Below are 24,965 nucleotides of genomic sequence, written 5' to 3' on the forward strand. Positions count from 1 at the left end.
CTGGGTTTAAGACTCTTCCTGCTTTCTTTCTGGGCTGCTGGTTCCTTCGTCCCCCTACCCCCCCCTTCTGCTTTGTTTATGGTCCAACAACACCAGCCGTAATTAGGCAGAAGAAAAAACTCTCAAGCTGGCGATAGCGAAATGATTTATTCCAATGTTTTATTATTCATTTATTATTTATTATTATATTTATATACCGGGAACAGGAAAAGATGCAGATAACAATTTCAAAACTGATTCCTTAGTCCATTTTCCTAGGTATAGGCCATTTTTCTTACGGGTCACTGCTGAAGAAATTTGGATATTATATGACCATTTTGGGATTGAACCACATAAACCAAGATATTACCAGAGACTAAGTTATTTTCTATAATTTCATCACCCATAAGAATACAATTAGAGAAGATGGAGTTATTAACACTACTGAGAATATCACTGGTGAAAATATCGGAAAGGGACTATTCCTTAGAATCTGTTTTGAAATTGCTTTGAACATCAGAATAAATCATTTCGCCATCGCCAGCTTGAGACTTTTTTCTTCTGCCTTTGTTTATGGCCCAAGCACAGAGAAAACCAGTAGTCTTCCATCACGGATCCTACAAACACACTTGCTTGTCCGGATCAGTCCAATTGTCCAATTCCATAATCATACCTGAGCCTTCTGTAGCTTAAGCACAACAAAAATATGTTAATCATTTAATTTTTATTTCCAGGCTGCCCCTCTCTAGTAATAGTCCTGAGGTGGCTTCCAGCAGTTAAAATTCAACATACAGATTTCAAATGCCAGTATCAAGTACAAATAAAACCATATACATTTGAAAACAGTCCAGTGAAAAGCAAAAGAAGCCAGGCAGCCTACTTCGTCAGTGGGCCTGGGCACAGGTATAGTTTGTTTCTTCCAGGCTTAGGTGGAAAGGAAGGGGGGTGGGGTTGCTTATTGAGCCGCTGCCCAAGGCTGGTATGACATTGAAAAAATTCTCATCTTCCTACTTAGAAAGCATCAGCTAGGGACAAATATTAAGCCTCTTTTTGATGTGGCTGGTCTTGTGGAATGGTTACGTTGGCATTATGGGTTCATAGGCCTGTGATTTCTCTGCCTCGCCTGTCTTAACAAACTTGTCATGAGAATCAAACAAGACAGAAGTTATACTAAATTCAGTGGAAGAACAGGGACTTCTCAATGCCTATAATTGACAGATCACAGGTAAATGCTTTAGGGCGAGTTCTATGAATTTTTCCCATTTCCTTCCTTTTGAGCATGGGAGCCATAGTTTTTTACCTCAGAGAGAGTGCGTTACAATGCGCAGGCCGAGCCTCTGCCTCATTATTCAGACGCTAAACTCAAGTTCTGCCCTTTGGCATTTGAAAAAAATTAAGGCACGGTAAATGTATGATAATGGCTACAGTATAAGGTAGCCTTACTCAACTCTTCCCATTGGGAAACCCCTGAAACAGAATATGGTTGGGAAGCAGAGCTGTGGACACGCCCACCTGGGGCCCCTCCCCTTCCCACCCCCTCCAGGTCCATCGTTGGCCATTTGCGGGGGAGGGTTCTCGACATGACCATATATGGTCATATCACCTGATAAACGTTCAACAAATTTTAAAAATATATTAAAAGTTAATTAAGTCCCACCAATTTGGGAAACCCTTCCAGGGCCGTCACAACACCCTGGTTGAGGAAGCCTGGTAGAAGGCGAGCTGCCAGCACCAAACGTCAGTCCTGCTTTATTTTGTTCTTTTGGGAAAAAAGGTTTTCTCGGAGCCTTGCTTAACATCAGTGTTGAGGAGAAAAAACAATTCTTAATTTTGGACATGATCGCCCCATGTTCTATCTATTTTTTCCCCAATAGAAGAAGATACAGTAGTAGAAGAATTGTTTGAAAATTGGAAACCCACTAATTCCATTGTTGGAGGGGGTTACAGTTTCATTCCCAGCCGCCAGCCAAATCAGTCATTATCAAGATTTGACAGTCCTCTGCTGGCAGCAGAATGGACAATTCCTGCTGGTTGTGGAATATCTGCTTCTGTCTGTACAGGCACATGTCCAGTGAATGCCTTTTCTGCCTGTTTCATGTATCCCCTGGCACCTGGCTGATGTCTTCCTACCACACCCATGAAAAAGTAGCCACAGTGGTCCGAGGGCAACCGGTGCACGTCACGAACGAGGGAACGTTACTTTGTGGCCGCCCTTCTCTCCTTATGTCTGGTTAAAGCTGCGTGGAAAACGTCCACGGCAAAGTCTGCGTCTTCCCTGGTGATGCACATGGGGGGTTTAATTCGGATTGTCTTTGAACAGAGAGATAAAAGAGTAACGTTAGAAGGTGGGTGGGAGAGAAATAGCTGGGGTAGATCAGAGCGCCATAACTTGCGTGCTCCAAACCAAAATGTCTGTTCAAACAGCTGCAGTTTGGCTGCAGTCGCTCCCCCCATATGCTGAAGTGATGATAAAATATATATAAATACAAGAGAACAGAGATGGATAAGCTGTTTTCTGCCCAACTAAGAAAGACATTTCCTGGAGCCACGTTGTGCAGCTTACCAAATGTTATCATATTTATTTTCTGCTCTCTCTCCAAAGACTCAAGACAGATTACTTACAAGAATAAACTACACAGGTAAAATACAAATAGAACTAAATTAAGTTTTAAAACAGTAAAAGTATCAAATTTGTCTAGCTCTTCTATCATATGGGGAGGGAACTGTACAAAATAACCCAATTATGTAGTTAGTTTGTTTTTGATAGGGTTCTTAATACTAAATGAAAGAGAGGGTGCTTGCATAGTTTCCCATCGAAGAACAAGACCCGCTAAAGGAAAATCAGCATGACTTCTGCAGTGGACAGTTCTGACTCACCAGCCTCTTGGAACTCTTTTAGAAGGTTAACAAGCATATATAGGTCTCACAGGTAGCAATTTTGAAGAGCAAACTTCAAACCCGCTGCCCGAAACACCGAGCAACCCGCTGCCCGAAACACCGAGCAAAAACATTTGGCTGCTATTTCCATGTTTCATGCAGTTCTCTGTCCTTTTGCTTTTCACCTGGCATCTGTTGTGTTATTTCCCTTCTTGTCATCTAGGAAGAGCCTTCTCCATTTGCCCTGGTACACTGTGGGGTTGGGTCCCAAATGTAGTCTGCTCTTAAGACTGTTTCCTTGTGTTGCCCTCTGCCTTGTGCACACCTGCTAATCTAAATATCTTACAAGGATAGGAATTGCTCCTCTTTACATTTCCTTTTGAGCCTCTTGTGGCGCAGAGTGGTAAGGCAGCAGACATGCAGTCTGAAACTCTTCCTATGAGGCTGGGAGTTCAATCCCAACAGCCGGCTCAAGGTTGACTCAGCCTTCCATCCTTCCGAGGTCGGTAAAATGAGTACCCAGCTTGCTGAGGGGTAAATGGTAATGACTGGGGAAGGCACTGGCAAACCACCCCTTATTGAGTCTGCCATGAAAACGCTAGAGGGCGTCACCCCAAGGGTCAGACATGACCGGGTGCTTGCACAGGGGATACCTTTACCTTTACCTTTTACATTTCCTTTAAAGCATTTGCAGCAGCAGAACTATGTTTCTTTGCTCTTTTTCTGCAGCTGAATATGTCTCTCCGAAATGTAATCATACCTGAAAATAGATCCCTCCTTTGCCAAAGAGCACCCCCATGTCTTTGCAGTCTTCAAAGATCTCACTTATCTCCTCGGCTGGGAGGGGCTGGCGACTCTCCTGCGAACAGAGATCAGACTTCACTGGGCTTCTTTCCTTTGTGATTCTTTTTATGTTAAATCCAGGAAAGCAGATCACAGCAAAAGAGACACAAGCAAAACCACTAGATCTCAGAACCCTTATCTTAGGCTGGCCAATTGCCTGCAAAAACTGTACAATGTCTTATTTGTTCCTCCCCTACAGTGCAATGGATCTTAGGTATCTGGGCTTTTGCACGGAGGCAATGGAGAAAGGGCTCATTTGATGTTTCCGAACCAGCAAACCCACTGAGCCCTACAATGTCACCGTAGCAGCTCCCCACTCTGGTGCAAAAGTGCCTGGATAGGCAACAACATCGCTGCTAAAATAAGGTTATCTATTCACAGGTTCCTGGGAAATCATTGTTGAGGAGTGTATGCTGCTGTTCATTTATTTATTTTATGTTTCAGTTTCTATGCCGTCACTCCCAAAAATGGCTCGTCGTGGTTAACAACCTCTCAATGTTGGTTGCCACATGGTGGTGCTGATTAGCTGCAATCCAAAGGTCCGGGTTCCCCCCAGTCTGGAAGCTTCCAAAATTACTTATATCACCTAATGGACTGGGCATAGAACAAGTTTCTGTGCCAACACGAACAGCTCCAGGAGTATATAATCCCAACCCTGAGACTCTCTATGCAATTCAGACTTAGGGTGGCTAGGCTGGGCCTGGAAACCAGTGGGAGGTTTGTGGGCAGGGATGTGGAATAGCTGTGCACCATTAAGGAACTTCTTGTGGAAAACTGGAACTAACATAAGGTAGCTCTAGGAATTGCAGGAAACTCTATTATTAAACCATAGAGTTTCCGGTGATTCCTAGAGCTACCTTCCTTGACATTAAAATGTTCATGGCAAGTGATGTAATGGTGCACACAATGCTGCCTTTCTCTCCGCCCCCCCCCCCCTTCAGCTTGGAGCAGGGGTAAGCAAGAGGATCTGGGCACTTCCTGCCATGATCTGGGGACTGACAAGCCTAAAAGCAGCCCTGAGATGCAAGACTGCAAATCCTAAAGCAGGCATATGCAGAGAAGGTGCAACACAGAGAGAGAGAGAGAGTTCTAGGCAGCCCATTCCTGACCTTGTCCTTGACCATCTGGACGCCAATCATTAGCCCTTTGCCACGAACGTCGCCAACGATTTCAAACTCATCCCGGAGTTTGGCAAGCTTCTGCAGCAGGTGAGTCCCAACCACCTTGCAGTTTTTCTGCAAGCCATCTTCCTCTATTGCCTGGCCACACAGAAATTGGTAGGGAAGAAAGCATCAAATGTAGGGAAGGGGTGTTGACCGGTCAACATGGAACACACTTGCAAAGCTCGCAGACAAGACCCGAGCGCTTGTGAGCACTAGCCCATGCAGTACAGAACAGGAGAGACTTGAAGGCCCATTCTGCACACATAGGATAATGCACTTTCAATGTGCTCTGGCAGCTGGATTTTCCTGTGTGGAACAGGAAAATCTACTTCTAAAGTGCATTGAAAGTGCATTATCTATTGTGTGCAGAATAGGCCGAAGTCCCTGCCCAGAAAGCTGAAATTAACAATACAAAATTGGTGGGAAATGGTCTAGGGTGGGAAGGGGGGCTCAAAGTGTGGCTCTCCAGATATCCATAGACTGCAATTCCCATGAGCCTCTGGCAGGGACTCACAGGAATGGACATCTAGAGAGCCACAGTTTGGCAACCCTTGATCTAGGGGCAGTAATGAGAAGGGTGAGCATAGCAAAGCCAATTCGGATGGGTGATGCAGGCGACCTAGGTGGATTAGGGAAGATTCTGCTAAGGCAGCAGGCCTGAAGCCAACTCCTAGGACCAATCCATGAGTCCTCCATGTCTGCCCAGCCCGGTTAGCCAGAGAGCTGAACACATGAAGCTCCTTCTCCCTCCTCCTGGAATTAATTAGGAAACTGATTGGCAGAGAGTCTGCATGTGCCCCCTCTCCAAATCCCAGGGCTTCCAGCAGAACTCTGGACGAGACCAGACATGTTCGCAGCAAAGTCTTTGGCAGCTGAGGGGAGACATGGAATAATATTCATAGCGGCACCGCGGACAAGCTAATCTAACCAATAGGAATTTTCTTACATCCAGAACCGCAGATCCAACCACACAGGCCACAGGGTTTCCTCCAAACGTGTTAAAGGGCACGCCTTGAGCCAAAGAACCTGCAATCTCTTTTTTTTTAATAAAAAGAAAGTATTTTAGTAATGCACTTCTCCAAGGAATTGTAGTTGTGAATTTCCTGCATTCTGCAGGGGGTTGGACTAGATGACCCCGGAGGTCCCTTCCAACTCTATGATGCTATGGATTAAAAGCTGGCGCTGCTCGAAAGAGGAGTCCAGGATGAAGCCCCAAAACATGCTATCATCCCACCTCTGCATTAGAGCTCTGAGGCCAGATCCGAGGATCTACTCACCGCCCTGCCATGGGGACCAGAAGGATGAAATACTAGAGACTGGGTACCCCATTCTAGCCTCCCACAGCATTCAGTGGGGCTCATTCTAAAGTGGGTTGGCTTTCTACATGACTGGGGTTTTGTGTGTGTTTGCACGCTAAGGCCACACTCCTGTGCAGCTCACAGATGTCATCAGGCTTAAGTTTACAATTGTTCAGGGGATTTGTTATGCAAAAAAGACAAATGAAAGCCATGCCCAACTGGACAGAAAGGTTTGTGACTTAAGCATTACATGTTTGACACTGAGCATGCTGTTTTGCTTGCTCAGAACTGTAAAGATCAAGGGGGGAGCAGCTCTCCAGGGCCAATTGCATGAGAGTGAAATGCACACTAGCCCCGCAAACATCATGGGTGCCAGCCATACTTTCATTGTAAAGGGCTGTCAAGTTCCCAATAAGCAAACTCCTGGCTGGCAAGAAGTTTCTTTATTAAGAGAAATGGTGAACAGGAGCAAGAGTTTTCCTTGCTGAAACTGAAGAGCAAGCTTACAGTGTACCTCTATGCTTCCCCTGCGATCTTTCCCCCAGTTTGAATCTTGGCACACCACACAATGTACCAGGCCCTGCAGTCTCCCAAGCCAAGTTCCCCATGCAAAAGCATGCCTAGGCACCACAAACATTCCATGAAAGGTCAAAATAATACAGCGCTCTCAGGAGATAAGAAAGGGAACCCTAGTCTAAAGAAAGAACTACACAATTAAAACAAGGTAAAAATCTTGTCGAGGAAATATCACATGACAACCATGAAGCCAGATCAAAGAAGCATTACATGGCAAGATCAGGGGAACAGTCAACGTGTGAACAGGGTCTTGACATGGGCATGGGCTGTTCCCATTGGACAAAATGGCCAAATTCATAATGAGGCCCAGGATCTCCCAGGATGCTAAGATTAATGAGGACTTGTATCTAGTAGAGACTGAACCCAACCTCAAGAGCACTATTCATCTTGCAATGCTAGATTTAAAACCATGTTTTCAGTAAGAGTAGGAGCCTCTTTTGGTGCAGAGTGGTAAGGCAGCCGTCTGAAAGCTTTGCCCATGAGGCTGGGAGTTCAATCCCAGCAACCGGCTCAAGGCTGACTCAGCCTTCCATCCTTCCGAGATCGGTAAAATGAGTACCCAGCTTGGTGGGGGGTAAAACGGTATAGACTGGGGAAGGCACTGGCAAACCACCCTGTATTGAGTCTGCCAAGAAAACGCTAGAGGGCGTCACCCCAAGGGTCAGACATGACTCGGTGCTTGCACAGGGGATACCTTTACCTTTTACCTTTTTCAGTAAGAACCCCCCTGCCCCGTACCTGCTGTGGTGATGACAGCTGCCATGGGGAAGCCGTTGCCAATTGCTTTGGCCATGGTTACAATGTCCGGCACCACACCGTGTCCTTCGAATCCCCAGAAATGGCTGCCTGTGCGGCCAAACCCTGTCTGGACCTTCAAAGAACAAGTTCAAACCATCTCTTAATATCTTCAAGACAAGTTCACAGAAGACTGCTTTCCTTTCTCAACAGGAAACTGTGTATGCCCAGAGAGAACATCGTGACCTGTGAAGACCGCTTGTGTCTTTATTTTTATCCCACGCAATTGCTGATCACTGATGCATCTTGTCACGTGAAGCTGCCATCTACTCACCTGGAGTTCGGAAACTAGACCCCAAATAGTCTGATGTCACAAGTCCTTACCAGTCAGAATGCTTTTGGAGCACTTTAGTTTCAAAATGATATTTTAAATGTCTTGGCTTTATTGGTTTAACTATTTACATGAACTGGATTCTCTGTGTTGTTAACCGCCCCAAGACTGCTGGCTGAAAGGGCTGGTCTACAAATAAAATTAATCAAATAAATAATAAAACGAGGAGCAATTTGCAGGGTACATGCAGATTCTATTCCACAAGGCAGCTGAGTTCGAATTGGCACCCCTTGTTTGTTATCATGTCGCTTAAAACTTCATGTTGGAATTTGAGGCAGGGCATGAATTTCTGTGAGTCACTGCTGACTTCTCCAGATACCTGAAGCCAGGTGTGCATGCCCCTGGGTAGAGGAATTATGCTCCAATACTTACCTCATCTGCAATACAGACTCCTCCCCTTTCACGCACTAGTTCAAAAGCCTCCTTTAGGAATCCCACAGGATACTGGACTGCACCGTTGACACCCTGTTAAAAGCAGATTAAGAAACCATTGAAGAAGAAGAAGAAGAGTTGGTTCTTATATGCCGCTTTTCTCTACCTGAAGGAGGCTCAAAGCGGCTTACAGTCGCCTTCCCATTCCTCTCCCCACAACAGACACCCTGTGAGGTGGGTGAGGCTGAGAGAGCCCTGATATCACTGCTCGGTCAGAACAGCTTTATCAGTGCTGTGGAGAGCCCAAGGTCACCCAGCTGGTTGCATGTGGGGGAGCGCAGAATCGAACCTGGCATGCCAGATTAGAAGTCCGCACTCCTCACCACTACACCAAACTGGCCAATGGGTGGAGTTATAACATTTTCTTATACAAGAGGAGTCCTCTTGGATCAGACCAGTGGCCTATCTAGGCCAGCATCCCGGCTGGAACAGATATTGGTTTTTAAGAGGTTAAGGAATTGCATTGCCACCATCTGTTTTTCTGTTTTCTATTTGTATTGTTTAGGGAGGTTTAAGGATTTTTATATTGTATTCTTATTAATTTTATAGTGTAAGCTGCCACGAGTTGGCCTGTCATGAGGGTGGTATAGAAATCCAAATATAACCCCTCCCCCCCCAAAAAAAACCTTTTAGAAGTTTAAGTACATCGTGCCTACTGGATGACTCTTCTTTTACACCTGTTGATCCCCAAAAGATATGTGAGGCAGGATTTCTCTTTGTACTCTGTTGAGTTTCCTTCAGAGGGTTTGTACGCCTCTATGTCTCTATGAATTTACCCAGAACAAGTCTTGCGCTTACTGGCTAGTAATTTCCTGAATCCCCTCTAGATCCCTTTTTAAAAATTGCTGTAACATTTGCAACTTCCCAGTCCTCTAGCACTGATTTTAGCAACATCTGGTTAATAGATAACAACTGGTTAATAGATCAGCTGTTTCACATTGGACTTCCTTAAGAACCCTTGGCCTTGGAGACTTATTATACTTCTCGGCTTGCCTAGCAACCCTGGAACTTCATCTGTCATTGCTTCATTTTGATTCTATCCTTCAGACACCCTTCCTGAAGGCAGGAGCCCCAGCATGGACACATGCCCACATTTCAGACAGTGAAAACAGATTGCAAAGAATTCATCTCTGCCATCTTTCCATCTTCCTTTGTTGTTGTTGTTAGGTGCGAAGTCGTGTCCGACCCATCGCGACCCCATGGACAATGATCCTCCAGGCCTTCCTGTCCTCTACCATTCCCCGGAGTCCATTTAAGTTTGCACCTAACTGCTTCAGTGACTCCATCCAGCCACCTCATTCTCTGTCGTACCCTTCTTCTTTTGCCCTCGATCGCTCCCAGCATTAGGCTCTTCTCCAGGGAGTCCTTCCTTCTCATGAGGTGGCCAAAGTATTTGAGTTTCATCTTCCTTTAGCAATCCTTTAATTCTTTTGTCATCCTTCTAGATACTGGGTTGGATCTAGTCACTTTCTCCACTCTATGATTCCCGGTTCTTCTTCTTATACTACACCCTTATCCTACATGGCTTTTGGATCCAACCCCATGCATTTCACCTTCTCAGTAGCTTTTGTTGCTTTGTACTGTGTTTAAACTGGGGTCAGTTGGGGGGCCTTTGAAATCTACTGCGGAACCTTCACCCGAAGGTGCTTTGGCACTCCCACCCGAACAACAGCATGGACACTCTCAAGAAAGTAGCTCTCAGTTTAAAACAAAACGCAACATTTAGCGTTGCTGTCAAGACTTCTCTTGTGAAGAAAATGGAGCAATGTTGGAAGAGCTTTTCAGACCACACACCAAAGCCAATTTTGTTTTGAAGCCAGGTGAGTTACGTGAAAGAGCTCGGATAAGTTTTGTTCCCGGGGCGGGAAAGTCACGTACTTGAATCGGCTCAGCGATAAATCCTGCGATCTTCTTGGGAACGCAGGTGGCAAGCGTGTCTTTGAACTGCTCGATGTAGCAGTCCTTTGCATGACAAGAGCCTGTTTTGGAGAAACAAAAAAGCATCATTTAAGCAGGATAATTACCGACACATGCTTCTAAACATTACTTTTTTGGGAAATACCAGCTGTGCATCTTGTTAACACCTGAAACATCTATACTATGAGTGGGATCCAACCAGCTTTTCCACTGGTAAGAAGGGAGTGGGGAAGGGGGTCTTCTTCGTCCCTAAAAAAGGCTACTCTGGGGATCAGGGCCCAGGCATGGACATAAGCCATGTTGGCCAGGAGCTGTAGTAAGGAGGGGAATTCAACTAGATTGAGAAAAAAAAGAGAGTTGGATCCAACCCTGTATCTTGCCCGGCACAGAATACAAGGTTCTTGACTGCTTAGGTTGGCCACAACATTTGTGACCTAATCCAGCAGAGAAGAACCACATATATGTGAATTTGCACATCAGTGTCAGTTGCTGGATGAAGAACCTCAGATGAAAATCAAATTGGGCTTTTCTTTTTTTGTTAAAACAGGGGAAAGATCCCAAAATTGGGTCTTACTCTTCTGGTTTCTGCCATCACTTTGTCCTCCTACACAGAAGAACCAAACTTCATTTCTTGAGTGGACCCCGCTTACTTATAAAGGGAGCAAACCTCAGCGGATCTACTAGGAAGTTCCACTTTACTCAGTTGAGGCTTACTCCTTGGGGAGCATCCTCAGGGTGGCAGCCAAGCAGAAAGATGGTGTGGCAATCACATTGTTTTCCTTTAAGCAGCTCATGTTATATTATTAATAATAAACGTTTGATATTTCTTCCCTACCATGTATGAGTTTAAAGTAGCTGACATGCATTAAGCCAGCACTCCTTGCAAGATCCCTGTGATGCACTTAGGAATGTTATACTCATCAGATGGGAGGGGATGGTGCGAGGGCTGCCCTCCACATTCCTAGCTGAGGGTTGGACTTTGCGTTGGCAAGGTCTCAAGTTCAATCTCCAGCCTGTCCAGATGAAAAATCACGTACTGACAGGTTGCTGACAGGTTGGACTGTAAGAGATACAGTCCAAAAAAACTTGAAGAAAGAGTTATACTTTGGCCAGTTTGATTTCGCTTTTTGAAAAATCACATACAGCAGACCTGAGGGAGCCCTTGGCTTGGGGTCCTGTCTGGTGGCAGAGCTTAAATATGCAAGGAGATGCGAAACTCCATAATGCTTAAAAGAGTCATTTTATTAAGAAGAGAAACAAACTTTGTACAGAAATTAGGAGAGAGTAGCCTAAGGGTCTTCTTAAGTGTTCTGTTCTGCATTCATTCAGTTTATTTGTTGTGGAGGCAAGCAGAGAGGAAGTGTGCTCAACTGAACAGGAAGTCTCCTATTCAGCCAATCAGGATGCTGGAGGAGATTATTTGAAAAATTTCAAGAAGTTCCTATTCTAACTATGCTAAATACACATCATCTTGGATGATACTCTTTATATTTTAATTTCATCCAGTTGTAATTTCGGGTGAATCTGTAACCTGCCATGAGTCAGACATGAGGGTGGCGGGCAATAAATCCAACAATAATAATAATAATAATAATAATAATAATAATAATAATAATAATAATAATAATCTGCTCCATCATGCAGCTGCACATCTCACATATTCCAGTACTAAGGGGCAGCTACCACACAGAGACTCCTAGGGCAGACCAACCAGTTGTCTGGCTCATTACAGGATTACGTTATATATTGTGACTTAAAGCTCTTTAATATTAACCCTCCCCTGAAACTTTTATTACTTGTGGGGAAGTAATATCTTCCCTGCAGCAAACCAACCTGAAGAACAGCTGCATTTCCGAATTGTTTGCACCGGAGAATCTCGGCACTGGCTTCCACCCCAGGGGCCATTGAAAACATCTGGCAGCATGGTCTGAAAAACACAGAAAGGGGATCCGGAACTTTGGAACTTGTGCCAGTGTAGTCAACCCTGGAAGACTGTTTTACCAACACTGAAAAATGGAAGGACACTGAAGTACAAATGTTAGTGGAGAAAAAATGGTGTGTCTCCCATCGGGACATTCTTAAAAGTGAGCTGACACCTACACACTGCCATATCTCACGGAATATTTGACAACATTTCCCCACGGTCACATAACAAGCACCCTACTGGCTAGTGCCCCAACCGTTCCTTTTGAATTAAACATAAATGAGAGCCAGTTTGGTGTAGTGGTTAGGAGTGCAAACTTCTAATCTGGCATGCCAGGTTCGATTCTGCACTCCCCCATATGCAGCCAGCTGGGTGACCTTGGGCTCGCCACGGCACTGATAAAACTGTTCTGACCGAGCAGTGATATCAGGGCTCTCTCAGCCTCACCCACCTCACAGGGTGTCTGTTGTGGGGAGAGGAAAGGGAAAGGCGACTGTAAGCCGCTTTGAGCCTCCTTCGGGTAGGAAAAAGCGGCATATAAGAACCAACTCTTCTTCTTCTTCTTCTAAATTATACTTTGAAAAAGTCTTCACTACTGAATAAAGACAAGGACACGGGCGGGTAGTCGGGCTGGTTTGAAGCAGCAGAACGAAGTTGGAGTCCAACGGAGGACAGTCATAAAGAAGAATACACCAAAGAGATGCTGCTATTTCTCCAAAAGTGGGGGAATATGCCACTCAAACTAAATACATTCTCTCCAGAAGTTTCTTTAGTTCTGATCAAAATTTTGGCACAGTTTTTTTTTTTTAATTATGTAACATTGTGGCCCAGCTGCCAAGAGACAGTTCAAAGCCCAGCTGGGCAAACTGCTTGAAGTGACCAAAGTGTTCTGATGTTGTTACCCACCCTGAACATTTGGAAGAGATACAAATTAAATTATTATTATTATTATTATTATTATACACCTCCCTCCCCCTCTGTTTCTTTCTTTTTCTTTCTTTTTCTCCCTCTCTCCCTCCCCTCCCTCTCTTCCCTTTTTCTCCCTCTCTCTCCCTCTCCCTCTTTCTCCCTCCCTTCCCCTTTTTCTCCCTCTCTTCCCCTCTCCCCCTCTCTCCCTCCCTCCTTCCCTCCCTTTCCCCTCTCTCCTTCCTTCTCACTTTCCCTCCCCTCTCCTTTTTCTCCCTCTCTTCCCCTCTCTCTCCCTCCTTCCCTCCCTTTCTCCCCCTCTCTCACTCTCTCTTTCTTCCTCTCCCTTCTTTCTTCCCACCTCTCTCTCTCTCTCTCTCTGGTCACTGCTGAAATCTTTGCTTTTTACATATCCATCTCTGGAGTACTGGGCCCTGCACATTTGCTTCCATGTTACTGAGCATTCATTGGAATTCCATGTTTTACAGAAATGCCATCACATCAGAATTTGTACTGCCCTTTGGAAGCTCTTAGTTGAGTTAATAAGTATCTTGAAGTTACGGGGCTGGGTGGGGGAATCAAACCAACATTAATTTTGTATCCTGAAGAGCTCAGGCCGACTCATCCCTTGCACAGCACCAGTTAGAACCTATATTAGCTGGAATCTTTGGTGCCAGAATATGATCCAGTATAGCATGATACATTTTAGAGATATCTCTTAACCAATTCTTCACTTCACTGAGAAGAAGAAGAAGAAGAAGAGTTGGTTCTTATATGCCACTTTTCCCTACCCGAAGGAGTCTCAAAGCGTCTTACAATTGCCTTCCCATTCCTCTCCCCACAACAGACACCCTGTGAGGGAGTTGAGGCTGAGAGAGCCCTGATATTACTGAAGAAGAAGAAGAGTTGGGTCTTATATGCCGCTTTTCCCTACCCGAAGGAGGCTCAAAGCGGCTTACAGTCGCCTTCCCATTCCTCTCCCCACAACAGACACCCTGTGGGGTGGGTGAGGCTGAGAGAGCCCTGATATTCCTGCCCGGTCAGAACAGTTTTATCAGTGCCGTGGCAAGCCCAAGGTCACCCAGCTGGCTGCATGTGGGGGAGTGCAGAATCGAACCTGGCATGCCAGATTAGAAGTCTGCACTCCTAACCACTACAACAAACTGGCTCTCTTAGGTATTCCCCCAAAAAGGAAGTGACAAAATCCTCACCGTTTGGCAGCCAAAGCCATTATGCAGACCATGCTTGTAATTTCCGATGGCTGTCATGCCCATCGTGTAAGGACTGTTCCCATGGTATCCCCCTCTGTGGAAACAGGAAACAGTTCTCTGCCTTTTCAAGTCACCTTCTTTATGACAAATCAGAATCTTAGGAGTAAATGCTAAAATATCGCCGAGAAAGTGAAATGACATCTTAGCTTGAATCAACTAATTCTCAAACCTTAGAAGCTTCTGAGTCCCACAGAAGTCCTCTTCACATTCAAAGCAAAAAGCAAACAAATACATAAATATTCAAGACATAACTAATGGATGCAGAGCCTCTTGTGGCGCAGGGTGGTAAGGCAGCAGAAATGCTGTCTGAAACTCTGCCCATGAGGCTGGGAGTTCAATCCCAGCAGCCGGCTCAGGGTTGTCTCAGCTAGAGGGCGTCACCCCAAGGGTCAGACATGACTCAGTGCTTGCACAGGGGATACCTTTACCTTTAACTAATGGATAATAAACTAGGAAAGGTGGCGTAGTTAACTTTATTCTCCTATAAAAGACTATTACCAGTCTGCTTGTGTAAATACCCTCTAGCCTGAATTATTTTTTCTCTCTCGCTTTGAACGCCAATGTGTGAAGAGTTCTGTGTAACTCAAAAGTTCACATCCAACAGAAGTTGGTCAAACCTATACCTAAAAAAGAGCAGGACCTCTGGTCTGGAACATGTACCCTCAGCAGGGAGACACACAGCAAGAAGTTCTAGAGAGAAAGAACTTTGCTCACAGGTCACCTAGACATTACTTATCCAAGCCAGGTTCAAAATCTGTTCCCAGCAATGTCTCCAAGGCAGACCTCCCAGGACATGTCTGGTCAACAAGGCTGGATGGGTGTCCAGGACATGCAATGTAATCTGAAGGCAGACTCTCCGCAGCTGCCATTTTATAGTCTTACTGCATCCAGTGCTCTTCACCATGCTTTAGGATGCTTTGGGCCGATCCTGCGTTGAGCAGGGGGTTGGACTAGATGGCCTGCATGGCCCCTTCCAACTCTATGATTCTATGATTCTATTATTCTATGATTCTATGACCAGTGTTCTCCCAGCTGCACAGGCTCCAGATTGAGGACTGAATCAGGTTCAAGGTGCTGGTGTTGACCTTTAAGGCCTAAGGGATCTGGGACCTCTGTACCTGCGGGACCGCCTCCTCTCCTATGCCCCTTAGAGGAGCTTACACTTAGTTATGCAAAATCTGCTCAAAGATCCCTCAGCCCCAGACATGTGACACTGGCCTCAACCAAAGCCAGGGTCTCCTCTGCTCTGGCGGAACACTCCTGAGTAAGACTTGGGCTTAACATAGTTCCGCAGGGCCTGTAAAACAGAGCTGTTCCACCAAGCCAATGGCTGAGGCCCACAGAACTCAACAATGACATCCAGATGCCATATAGCTAATTCCACCTCACCAGGTCATTGCCCCTCCCTCCCAGGGAAGGTGATGAGCCCCTGGGTGTTCAGACAGGTCTGTTTCCATCATCATTTCTCATTGCAACGTGCTTTTAACTGCTCCGTCATCTGGATTAATGTTGGAAGCCACCCTGACTCCTCAGGGGAGGGCGGCATAGAAATGAAACAGTGAATAAAAACAAGAATCCTAGCGTAACATTTTTGCGGAAGACCATAACTGTATATGGAACATATTTACTATTATATTTATTATATTTATATACCGCCCTCCCCTGAGGCTCAGGGCGGTTTAGATAGAACATAGATACTGCACATGGAACTTAGTTTTTCATAAAAGCAACAATAATATTAACATTAATCATTATAACAGGAGTGACTGGCTATAACAATGCAAACAGGTCCAGGGGCAGAATGCATTCGTGGCTTTCTGGGGGAGGAGGGAGCAGGGCCCTCTGGATATTGCTGGTTTCCCTCGGTCTCAACCAAATGCCTGGCGGAAGAGCTCCCTTTTGCAGGCCCTGCAGAACTGTTTTAGTATAAACCACTAACAGTGCAAGCCCAGGCAGGATCACTCCAGGGTATTCCCAATGAATCTGGCCGCATGCTGAATCAGACCTGTGTATCCACCAAAACAGACTGGCAGTGGCTCTCTGAGGCCCCATTATTTGATCCTGTTTACCGGGGGTGCTGGGATTGACCCTGGGGCCTTCTTCATGCCATGCAGTTGTTCGATCCCTGAGCCACAGCCCCCCCCCCTCCCTATGCAACATGGACCTACCTGAAACCAATTATGTCAAAGTTGCTTGTATACAGCCTCGCCAGAATCATTGCTAGGTCATTGGCTTCCGAACCGCTATTGGTCAGGTAAATCACCTAGATCAAAAATGGCAACCAGAATGTTGCAAGACACATTAGATGCACTATTACACATTCAACAATGTGCTAGTTTAAAGTTCTAGGGCACCTTCTGAGATTTTCAGTGTATCCCTCAATCTAAAGCTTGCATTGAAAGGAGATCATGTCAGTCCCAGAGCTCAGGTATGTCCCTACCTCCTGTTTCTAAGTTTCTCAGCATTCAAATTGGCATACCTTTAATTGATCTGGAAGCAGCGACGTCAGTTTTTTGGCGTATTCCTGAAAGGCTGGATGCATGTAGACACTGGCTGTGTGCCACAAGCGACCGAGTTGTTTCTGGGCAGCAGCTGTTACTTTCCTGGGAGGATTTGGGGAATCAATAATTAAAGTCAGGGAGTTTTCTTGGATCTGCTGTATCGTAAAAAAAAAAAATCCTCTGAAATCAATGGCTATATCCGTTCTGGGATCTGCAATTACTGATGCCCACGGCACAGAGGAAGAAGCCAGAGAGATAAAGGTTCATTGCATCCACTGTAATTTCTCACATTTGTCAAAACCAACAAGCGAAAATAGTCCAGAGTGTCACGTCCCTTCCTAAACAAATATCACATACAGAAGTGGCAAATGCCTTCAGCTTTTGCGTTTTAAGGGGAAAGCTCCAAATTGTTCCGCTGACTTTGTTCCTCTGAAGTCCACAGTCGAGAGGCAACAAAAATATGGTTTATTTTAATTATTTAAGTTATGCATTGTCTTTAGGTTTCAAATGCTAGTATTTCCCCAAGGCTCTTTTTGCTGACTGGAAAGAGGCCATCAGTGATGTCACAGCAGCTAAGCCAATGGCAGGCAGAGCAGTTGCATCTTCCCCACCGGCCTGCATCCCTGAAGATTCCCCACTCCCTGTCAGATGCAGGGATGCCAGCCTCCAGGTGGGACCTGGGGACCCCCCGGAATTACAGCTCATCTTCAGACAACACAGAACTGATCCCCTGGAGAAAACAGATGGTTTGGAGAGTCAACCCTACGGAGGTCTCTGTCCTCCCCAGGACCCATCCCCAAATCTCCAGGAGTTCCCCAAACAGGACCTGACAACTCTACCTCCCCATTCCTCACCAGTGGCTGGGGGTGGGACCTGGCTACCCTCGCCATATGGCATTTCCTGCAAATGTTCTGTGATCCCACTAAAGTCTACCCATTAGCCAGTGTGCCTAATCACATACTTACGGGTGGCAATGGCCGACACCAACAGTGGCGATCCCAGAAAAGAGATCGAGGTACCGACGACCTTCATGGTCAAACAGCCATTGCATGTGTCCTTGGTGCAGCAACAGTGGTTTCTTGTAATAAGGTACGAGGGATGGGGAAACATACTGTCTGCGGATCTTCAGCATGTCCTCATAGGGATAAGACTGCAGACAGAAAAGCAGATCGGTATAGTCAGTCAGTTTGTGGGCTTTCATTTTTCTCACTTGCTGCTCCTGTCACTTGGGCAGGGGCAATGGTGTCTGTTCTGTTTGTGTTTTGCACCCTCTAGTGGTTGATTTGATTATGTCTGACAGTAATTTACACTTTAAATTTCTAGGGAGCTATGCTGGATGTAAACTGATGTAATATTGAATCAACCACAAGATGGAGCAAATTATCAAAAAGCATCAATTGAGATGCTTTTTCACTGACCAGGGTAAGTCTTGCAAATGACATATTGTCTTTGCTCAGTATGTGGAGCCGCTGGAGGAATTCGTTGCCCCAAACACAGATCCTCACTGAGGACTAGTGGCACAATGTCAAAACAATCTGACACAGTTACGCCTTTCCGTTAAAGTCAATGGACTTAGAAAGGTTTGTTTCGAGCTGCGCTTTAAAGGCCCAAGAACATCTTGTCCATTAAGAGCCGCAATAAATACATCACGCACTTACCTCGTATTTTTCAGGCACAAAGTCACAAGGTGGCATCGTTGAATGCAGGCAAGCAGAGTTTTTACGTTCTGGCTGCCTATGCAATTCTAATAAAAATGCAATGGGTTAGAATTTGTAACATTCATGAGTGCCATCCATGAGATGCAAAGTTTCATGCGGTCGAACAGTTGAAAAGAACAGCTGTCAGTGTGGGGCTTTTACCCAGCAGGGCTTCTGATCAGCCACTGGCAATCTGAATTTTTATATTTCCTTTGTTAGGAGCTGTTACCCAAGCACAAAGCTCTTCCCTGCATGAGTGAAGGTCAGATGTGTGTCTGCGAGGAAATAGCCATTTTGAAAGGCACACCATTAAACTGAGCTTTTGTCTGAAATGTTGAAGAGTTACTCTAAAAGTTATGCAGGACCTCCCAGCCTGACCTTTTGTGGTTGGCTCTACCTTCTACGACAATAACTTCACGGCTGGACCCACAACTCTGTGTCAGCATTCCAAAGGTGCGCACAAGACCCAAGAGGTTGGGGCCCTTGTGACAGACCACTGTTGTGTTTAACACGAGAGATCTCTCTGGGATACAATCATTTTTTAGAAAACCTATTTGTGTCTTGTGGTCAGGCGAGCTAATCTTTATCAGCCTGTGTATGGCGGCTTGACAAGGCTTAGAGCAGTGGTCCCCAACCTTTTTGAGGCTGGGGACCGGCAGGGCAACTGCCCACCTGCGCATGCTGCGCATGCGTGGCCGCAACCGTGCATTGCGCATGCGCAGCCGGGCCGCGCATGTGCCATGCGCGGCCGAAATCGTACATGTGCAAAAGTGCCATACATGCGCACATGCTCAAAAGTGCCATTCATGCGCGATTTCGGCTGCACATGGCGCATGTGCTCATGCGCGGGCCGGCCACGCATGCGTGATGCGCGGGCACAGCTCTGATTCCCTCTCTCCCCCCTCCCACAGTAAGAAGCTTCCCGGGCCTGGGAAGTTTTTTACTGCAGGGGGGGCGGGGAAAGGGAGCCGCAGCCTGGCGCCATGACCTTCGCAGCCCGGGTTGGGGACCACTGGCTTAGAGAATGTGGACCGCACCCGAATGTCCCATCCACCAGCCCTTCTATGCAGTGGCAACCCTTTGGATAACAGGAAGTTGACTCTTCCACACAGAAGCAGCCTTTAAAAACCATCTGTACTTTGAGCTTGGTTCAAATTCCATCACTGGAGCTCTCTCCCCCCCTTTTTGAAAGCCAGCTTGGTATGGTGGTTGGGAGCAGGGGACTCTACACTCGGGAGCTGGGTTTGATTCCCTGCGCCTCCACATGCAGCCAGCTGGGTGACCTTTGGCCAGTCGCAGTTCCCTTAGAGCTGTTGTCACAGAGCAGTTCTCCCAGAGCTCCCTTAGCCCCACCTCCCTCACAGGGTGTCTGTTGTGAGGAAAGGAAGGGAAGGTGATCGTAAGCCGCTCTGAGACTCCTTCAGGTAGTGAAAATCAGGGTATAAAAAACAAGTCTTCTTTAATCAGTTTCACTACACAAGTTTTCTTAGCATCTCTCCTTCTCTGTCAGGGATGAAGGAAGCAAGCTTAACTCAGAGTCTTTATTTCTTTATTTTTAAAAATCTGCTATTATTATAAGAAGCTCAGAGCGGGATATGACAGAGCCGCCAGCATGCTTGAAGAAAATGTATTATCCTTTAAATAGAAGTTTAACGTGCAGAAATGGGCAGTTTAAGCTTTTCATGGCGAGAAGGTAAATAACATCCCATTAAACCTCTGTTAAAGGGCCAGGAGGGTTTTTTTTCCTCCAGACTTGTTGGCAACTCTAGCTATAACCTTGTCTCCCAAATCTTGCACCCCTACCCTAGGCATGTTTACTTGGAATCAGAATCCAGTGAGCCCATTGGGAATTGGGATTTACTCCCAGATAACTGCATACTGCAACTCTTTAACAAAACAACTTAAAGGAAATCAGCAGAATTGCAAATCTTTTTTCCAAAGGTTTCACACTACACCCCCCACCCTCCTCGCTTTAGGATTCTTCTTAACTGACAATTTTAATGCCCCACCCACGACAGGACACAATTTAACTAACTATTCTAGGATTCTCTCCCAGTTAGTTTTGCAAGGCTGAAGAGTGTGGCACTTTGCAAAGAGCTGACTAAGGGAGAACAAGAGAGAGGTTTATAAAATTATGCATGGAGTGGAAACAGTTGACAAGGAGAACTTTTTCACCCTCTCCCGAAATACTGGAACTCTAGGGCATCCAATGAAGCTGGTGGGCAGTAGGATAAAGATGGATAAATGGAAATACTTGGTGTAGCGGTTTGGAGTGCGGATTTCTAATCTGGCGATCCGGGTTCGATTCTGCACTCCCCCACAAGCAGCCAGCTGGGTGATCTTGGGTTCACCATGGCACTGATAAAGCTGTTCCTACCAAGCAGTGATATCAGTGATATCAGGCAGTGATATCAGGACTCTCTCAGCCTCACCTGCCTCACAGGTGTTGTGGGGAGAGGAAAGGGAAGGCGACTTTAAGCCGCTTTGAGCCTCCTTCGGGTAAAGCGGCATATAAGAACCAACTCTTCTTCTTCTTCTTCTTCTTCTTCTTCTTCTTCTTCTTCTTCTTCTTCTTCTTCTTCTTCTTCTTCTTCTTCTTCTTCTTCTTCTTCTTCTTCTTCTTCATTTGGCTACAACGGGCTAACACGGCATCCCCATAAACCTGCTGTTTAGTTAGGCATCCTTAGCACGTTCCTCCACATAACACAGGGAACAGGACCCCTGAAGATAAATAGTGTTCAGATTTCATGGGCCTACTTGGAGAACTGATGGGAGACTGGGCAGAAATGTACTGCCAAACTACTATCTCCATGGACTGGGCATTTTCGTTTCTAATATCCGTTCCACGTACAGAGAATGTAGTGTATGGTGTCGTGGTCAAGTGTCAGACTAGGATCTGGGAAACCCATGTTCGAATCCCCACTTTGCCTTGAAAGCTTGCTAGGTGGCCTTGAATATGTTCCATACTCTTAAGCTAACCTACCTTGCAGGGTTCTTGTGAGGATTTAAAAAAAGGGGGAGGAGAGGTTCCCATTAAGGTGAAAGGCGGGGTCTAAGTAAAATAAAATAAATGCATTTCTTTAAAGCATGCACTGCAACCAGGTTCAGGTAATTATTCTGGATTGTTCAGTACAAAATAAAGAAAATATAATGCACACCTTAGCCAGGATAAAAATAGATATTAGCTATTCTGGCTTCCTGTTTACAAACTGTTCTTATCCACATCCTGCTTTAAAAACCCCTAATCTCATAATCATGCATTTATTGCTCGCAGTTTAAGACTGTTGATTAAGAATATTTTAAAATCCCAGTTTGCAAAACATTATGTTTTCTGGCATGACTCCAGTGATTTTCCTATCCCATCCTAGAGGGCTCACCCTCATCTGTTGTGCCCTTAGTCGCCTAGCAACAGTGGGGAGTTCTTGGTGTCATTTGGGTTTTGGACTCTGAGCGCGTGCAGAGTTCTTACTTGGCTCGCCTGGTTTTGTTGTTGAAGAGCGACTGCTGGAGCGCTCGAGGCTGATCTGCAGAGTCTCTGGAGCAGGGGTAGTCAAACTGCGGCCCTCCAGATGTCCATGGACTACAATTCCCATGAGCCCCTGTCACCTGGCAGGGGCTCATGGGAATTGTAGTCCATGGACATCTGGGGGGCTGCAGTCGCCTAAATACATACAGCTAGTTTCAAGCCTCCTGCTCCGGAGGAACTGCAACCCATCCTCCACCGAAGGAACCAGCCCTGTTTCAAGACGCTTGAGGAGACTTTCCCACGTAAATATTTCCGTTTAGAAACTGAAAGCCACTTTCACCCCCGCCCAGGCGGCAGAAGAAGTGCTGTTTTTTTGCACCCCGCTTTCCACTAGCCGAACTGAAAGCGGCTTACAATCGCCTTCCCTTCCTCTCCTGGCAACAGACACCCTGTGAGGGAGTTGAGGCTGAGAGAGCTCTGACAGCACTGCGCTGTGAAATCAGCCTTAAGAGAACTGTGATTAGCCCCAGGGCATCCAGATGGCTGCATGTGGAGGAGCGGGGAATCCAAACCGGCTCTCCAGATTACCACCCCACGCTGGCTCCAGGGATCAATGACCCTGGAGAAAAGGTTTCCTTTGGATGGCGGACGCTATAGCGTTACGCCCCCGCTAAGGTCTAGGGTTGCCAACCTTCAGGCGGCACCTAGAGACGTCCTGCTAACGCATCTTCAAAAGACAAAGGTCAGTTCCCCCCCCCCCCCCCAGAGAAAACGGCAACTTTGGAAGGTGGGCTCCGTGGCATTATACCCCGCTAAGGTCCCCCTCCTTAGATCTCCAGCTGTTTCCCAGCCTGGAGCTGGCAACCCTACAGGGGTCTCCCCAGATCCCATGCTCTCCCGGCTCCGCCCCCGCATCTCCAGGAGCTTCCCTAAGCATAATTGGCAACCCGGGCCTGATTCCTCAAGAGAGGGTGTCAAGGCAGCCTCTGCACGGAAACCCCATCCTGTCGGGGAGTGGGGGGTGTATGGCCGGGAGTCTTCGGGACAGGCGCTCTGCACATCCTCAGAGGCGCTCCCCGGCTGCGGCTTCCCCCGAGGCGCATGGGAAAGGCGCCCTGGCCCTCGCTTACCTCCCCCGGCCAAGAGGCGGGCCAGGCGGGAGCCCCCCGCCAGCCGAGCCAGGCTCATGTTCCCCGGCGGAGTGGAGCGCAGCGGCTGGGACTTGAGGAGCTGGACTCTGCCTTCCCCGCCTGCCCAATGGCCGGCCGCCCCGAGACGCCGCCGCCCCCTGGAAGAGCCCGCCCGCCCCCCTCGGCCTCCTCCTCCTCCTCCTCCTTGGCACCCTTCGAGCGCGCTTCCCCAAACCCTCCCGGCAGGGAGGCAGACGGGCCCGCTGGGGGCCCACAAGGGACGCTCGGGCACCAGTCGGGTCTGGGGGCCTCTCGTTGCAAAGCCTGGCGTCCGGAGGGTGGACAGACTGGAGCGAATTTGTTAAAAACGAGCAACAACGACAACACCCACGTCTGGTGCAATTCGGGTTTTGCTTCCCGATGCTGGAGGGGACTTCCCTGCTTCAATAGGTCTGTTTAGAAACTGAAACCCAGTTCACCCCCTGTGTGCGCTTTATGGGAACGCTCTGTTTTGGAAAAGGAGTATGGAGATTTAGGCAGATTGTAAGTGGGTGGGCAAAGCCTCTTGTGGCGCAGAGTGGTAAGGCAGCAGACATGCAGTCTGAAAGCTCTGCCCATGAGGCTGGGAGTTCTATCCCAGAAGCCGGCTCAAGGTTGACTCAGCCTTCCATCCTTCCGAGGTCGGTAAAATGAGTACCCAGCTTGCTGGGGGGTAAAACGGTAATGACTGGGGAAGGCACTGGCAAACCACCCCGTATTGAGTCTGCCATGAAAACGCTGGAGGGCGTCACCCCAAGGGTCAGACATGACTAGGTGATTGCACAGGGGATATCTTTACCTTTAAGTGGGTGGGCAGAAGGGATTTGGGGCTTTCTTGCATGCCCAGGGAGGCGAATTTCCTTCAGGCCACACTGGATGGAAATTCTGGGGTGTTTTTTTTTTGGGGGGGGGAGGCATCATCCGGGTATGGAATTGAGGTCACTGTGGGTGGGCAGGTAGTTGTGAATTTCCTGCATTCTGCAGGGGGTTGGACCAGATGACCCTGGAGGTCCCTTCTGATTCTATGGGTCTCTAATTCCTCTGTATCAATGCTGATTCACTGTCTGCTTGCCTCCTCCTCCTCCTCCTCTTTAATTTCTATATCACCCTTCCCCATATGGGCTTGGGGCGGTTCATATCTACCCTAACCACCAATGGTGTCAAATGGCCATTTAGGGTAAACCCTATTCTGAAAAGCAAGACAAAGGGGACCTGTTTCCGGATTGACTACTTCAGCAAGTGATCGCCATGACAACTCTCAGTTTAAGTGTCTCTGCTATTGAAGCTCTGAGAATTGCTACCAACTCAGAGCATTCCTAACCTTCGAAACCCAGAAGAGGAGATTTTCTTCCATTTTTCAGAAAGATCCCCAAAGAGGACCAACATCAAAAAAAGAGAGGACATGTCCTCTAAAAAACAGCACATGTGGAGCACACAGGTTGTGTTCTTACAAATGCCTAGAGGAATATATATGGAATTCCTGAGAGGCTACTGGGAAACATGGCTTGGAAACTTGCACAGTATCCCGTATTCATTTCCTCCTGCCACTTTTTCCTTGGGCCACACCTGGGCCCATTCTGCACACGTTGGATAATGCACTTTCAATGCACTTTAAAAGTAGATTATCCAGTTCTGCACAGGAAAATCCAGCTGCAAAAGCACCTTTAATGTGCATTATCCAATGTGTTCCGAATAGGCCCTGGCCTTCTGTCCGTAGTCTGCAACCTTCCTTCTCTTCTGTCCTGGCAGCGTGTTGAAATCCAGATGGACAAGTGAGGCACGTAACTGATCTACTCTGACTGGCAGCACAGGGCGCCGGT

At 46.9% G+C, this 24,965-nt stretch overlaps 1 protein-coding gene across 1 annotated transcript; it reads right to left on the reverse strand.

The window, feature by feature from the left end:
- Positions 1-688: 688 nt before the first annotated feature.
- Positions 689-23,247, reverse strand: AGXT2 (alanine--glyoxylate aminotransferase 2). The gene is made up of 14 exons (XM_077346958.1): positions 23,107-23,247; positions 18,472-18,557; positions 17,779-17,963; positions 16,792-16,915; positions 16,481-16,575; positions 14,253-14,346; positions 12,045-12,138; positions 10,173-10,273; positions 8,235-8,327; positions 7,475-7,607; positions 5,809-5,897; positions 4,809-4,958; positions 3,617-3,715; positions 689-2,289 (listed from the first exon to the last, which is right to left on the reverse strand). Exons 1-14 carry the CDS (start codon positions 23,162-23,164, stop codon positions 2,176-2,178), a joined length of 1,515 nt encoding a protein of 504 aa, XP_077203073.1. The 5' UTR covers positions 23,165-23,247; the 3' UTR covers positions 689-2,175.
- Between the last annotated feature and the right edge of the window lie 1,718 nt (positions 23,248-24,965).

This window comes from Paroedura picta, chromosome 7 (assembly GCF_049243985.1).
Source record: "Paroedura picta isolate Pp20150507F chromosome 7, Ppicta_v3.0, whole genome shotgun sequence".
NCBI classification, from domain to species: Eukaryota; Metazoa; Chordata; class Lepidosauria; order Squamata; family Gekkonidae; genus Paroedura; species Paroedura picta.

Bases quoted from the DNA above. Each gene is read 5' to 3' on its own strand.
- AGXT2 (XM_077346958.1), bottom strand. From the start codon at position 23,164: ATGAGCCTGGCTCGGCTGGCGGGGGGCTCCCGCCTGGCCCGCCTCTTG. The intron at 14,347-16,480 runs GTAGGTCCATGT...CTGTTTCCACAG, and splicing joins TTTGACATAATTGGTTTCAG to AGGGGGATACCATGGGAACA. The intron at 5,898-7,474 runs GTACGGGGCAGG...TTAAAAAAAAAG, and splicing joins AGCTGTCATCACCACAGCAG to AGATTGCAGGTTCTTTGGCT.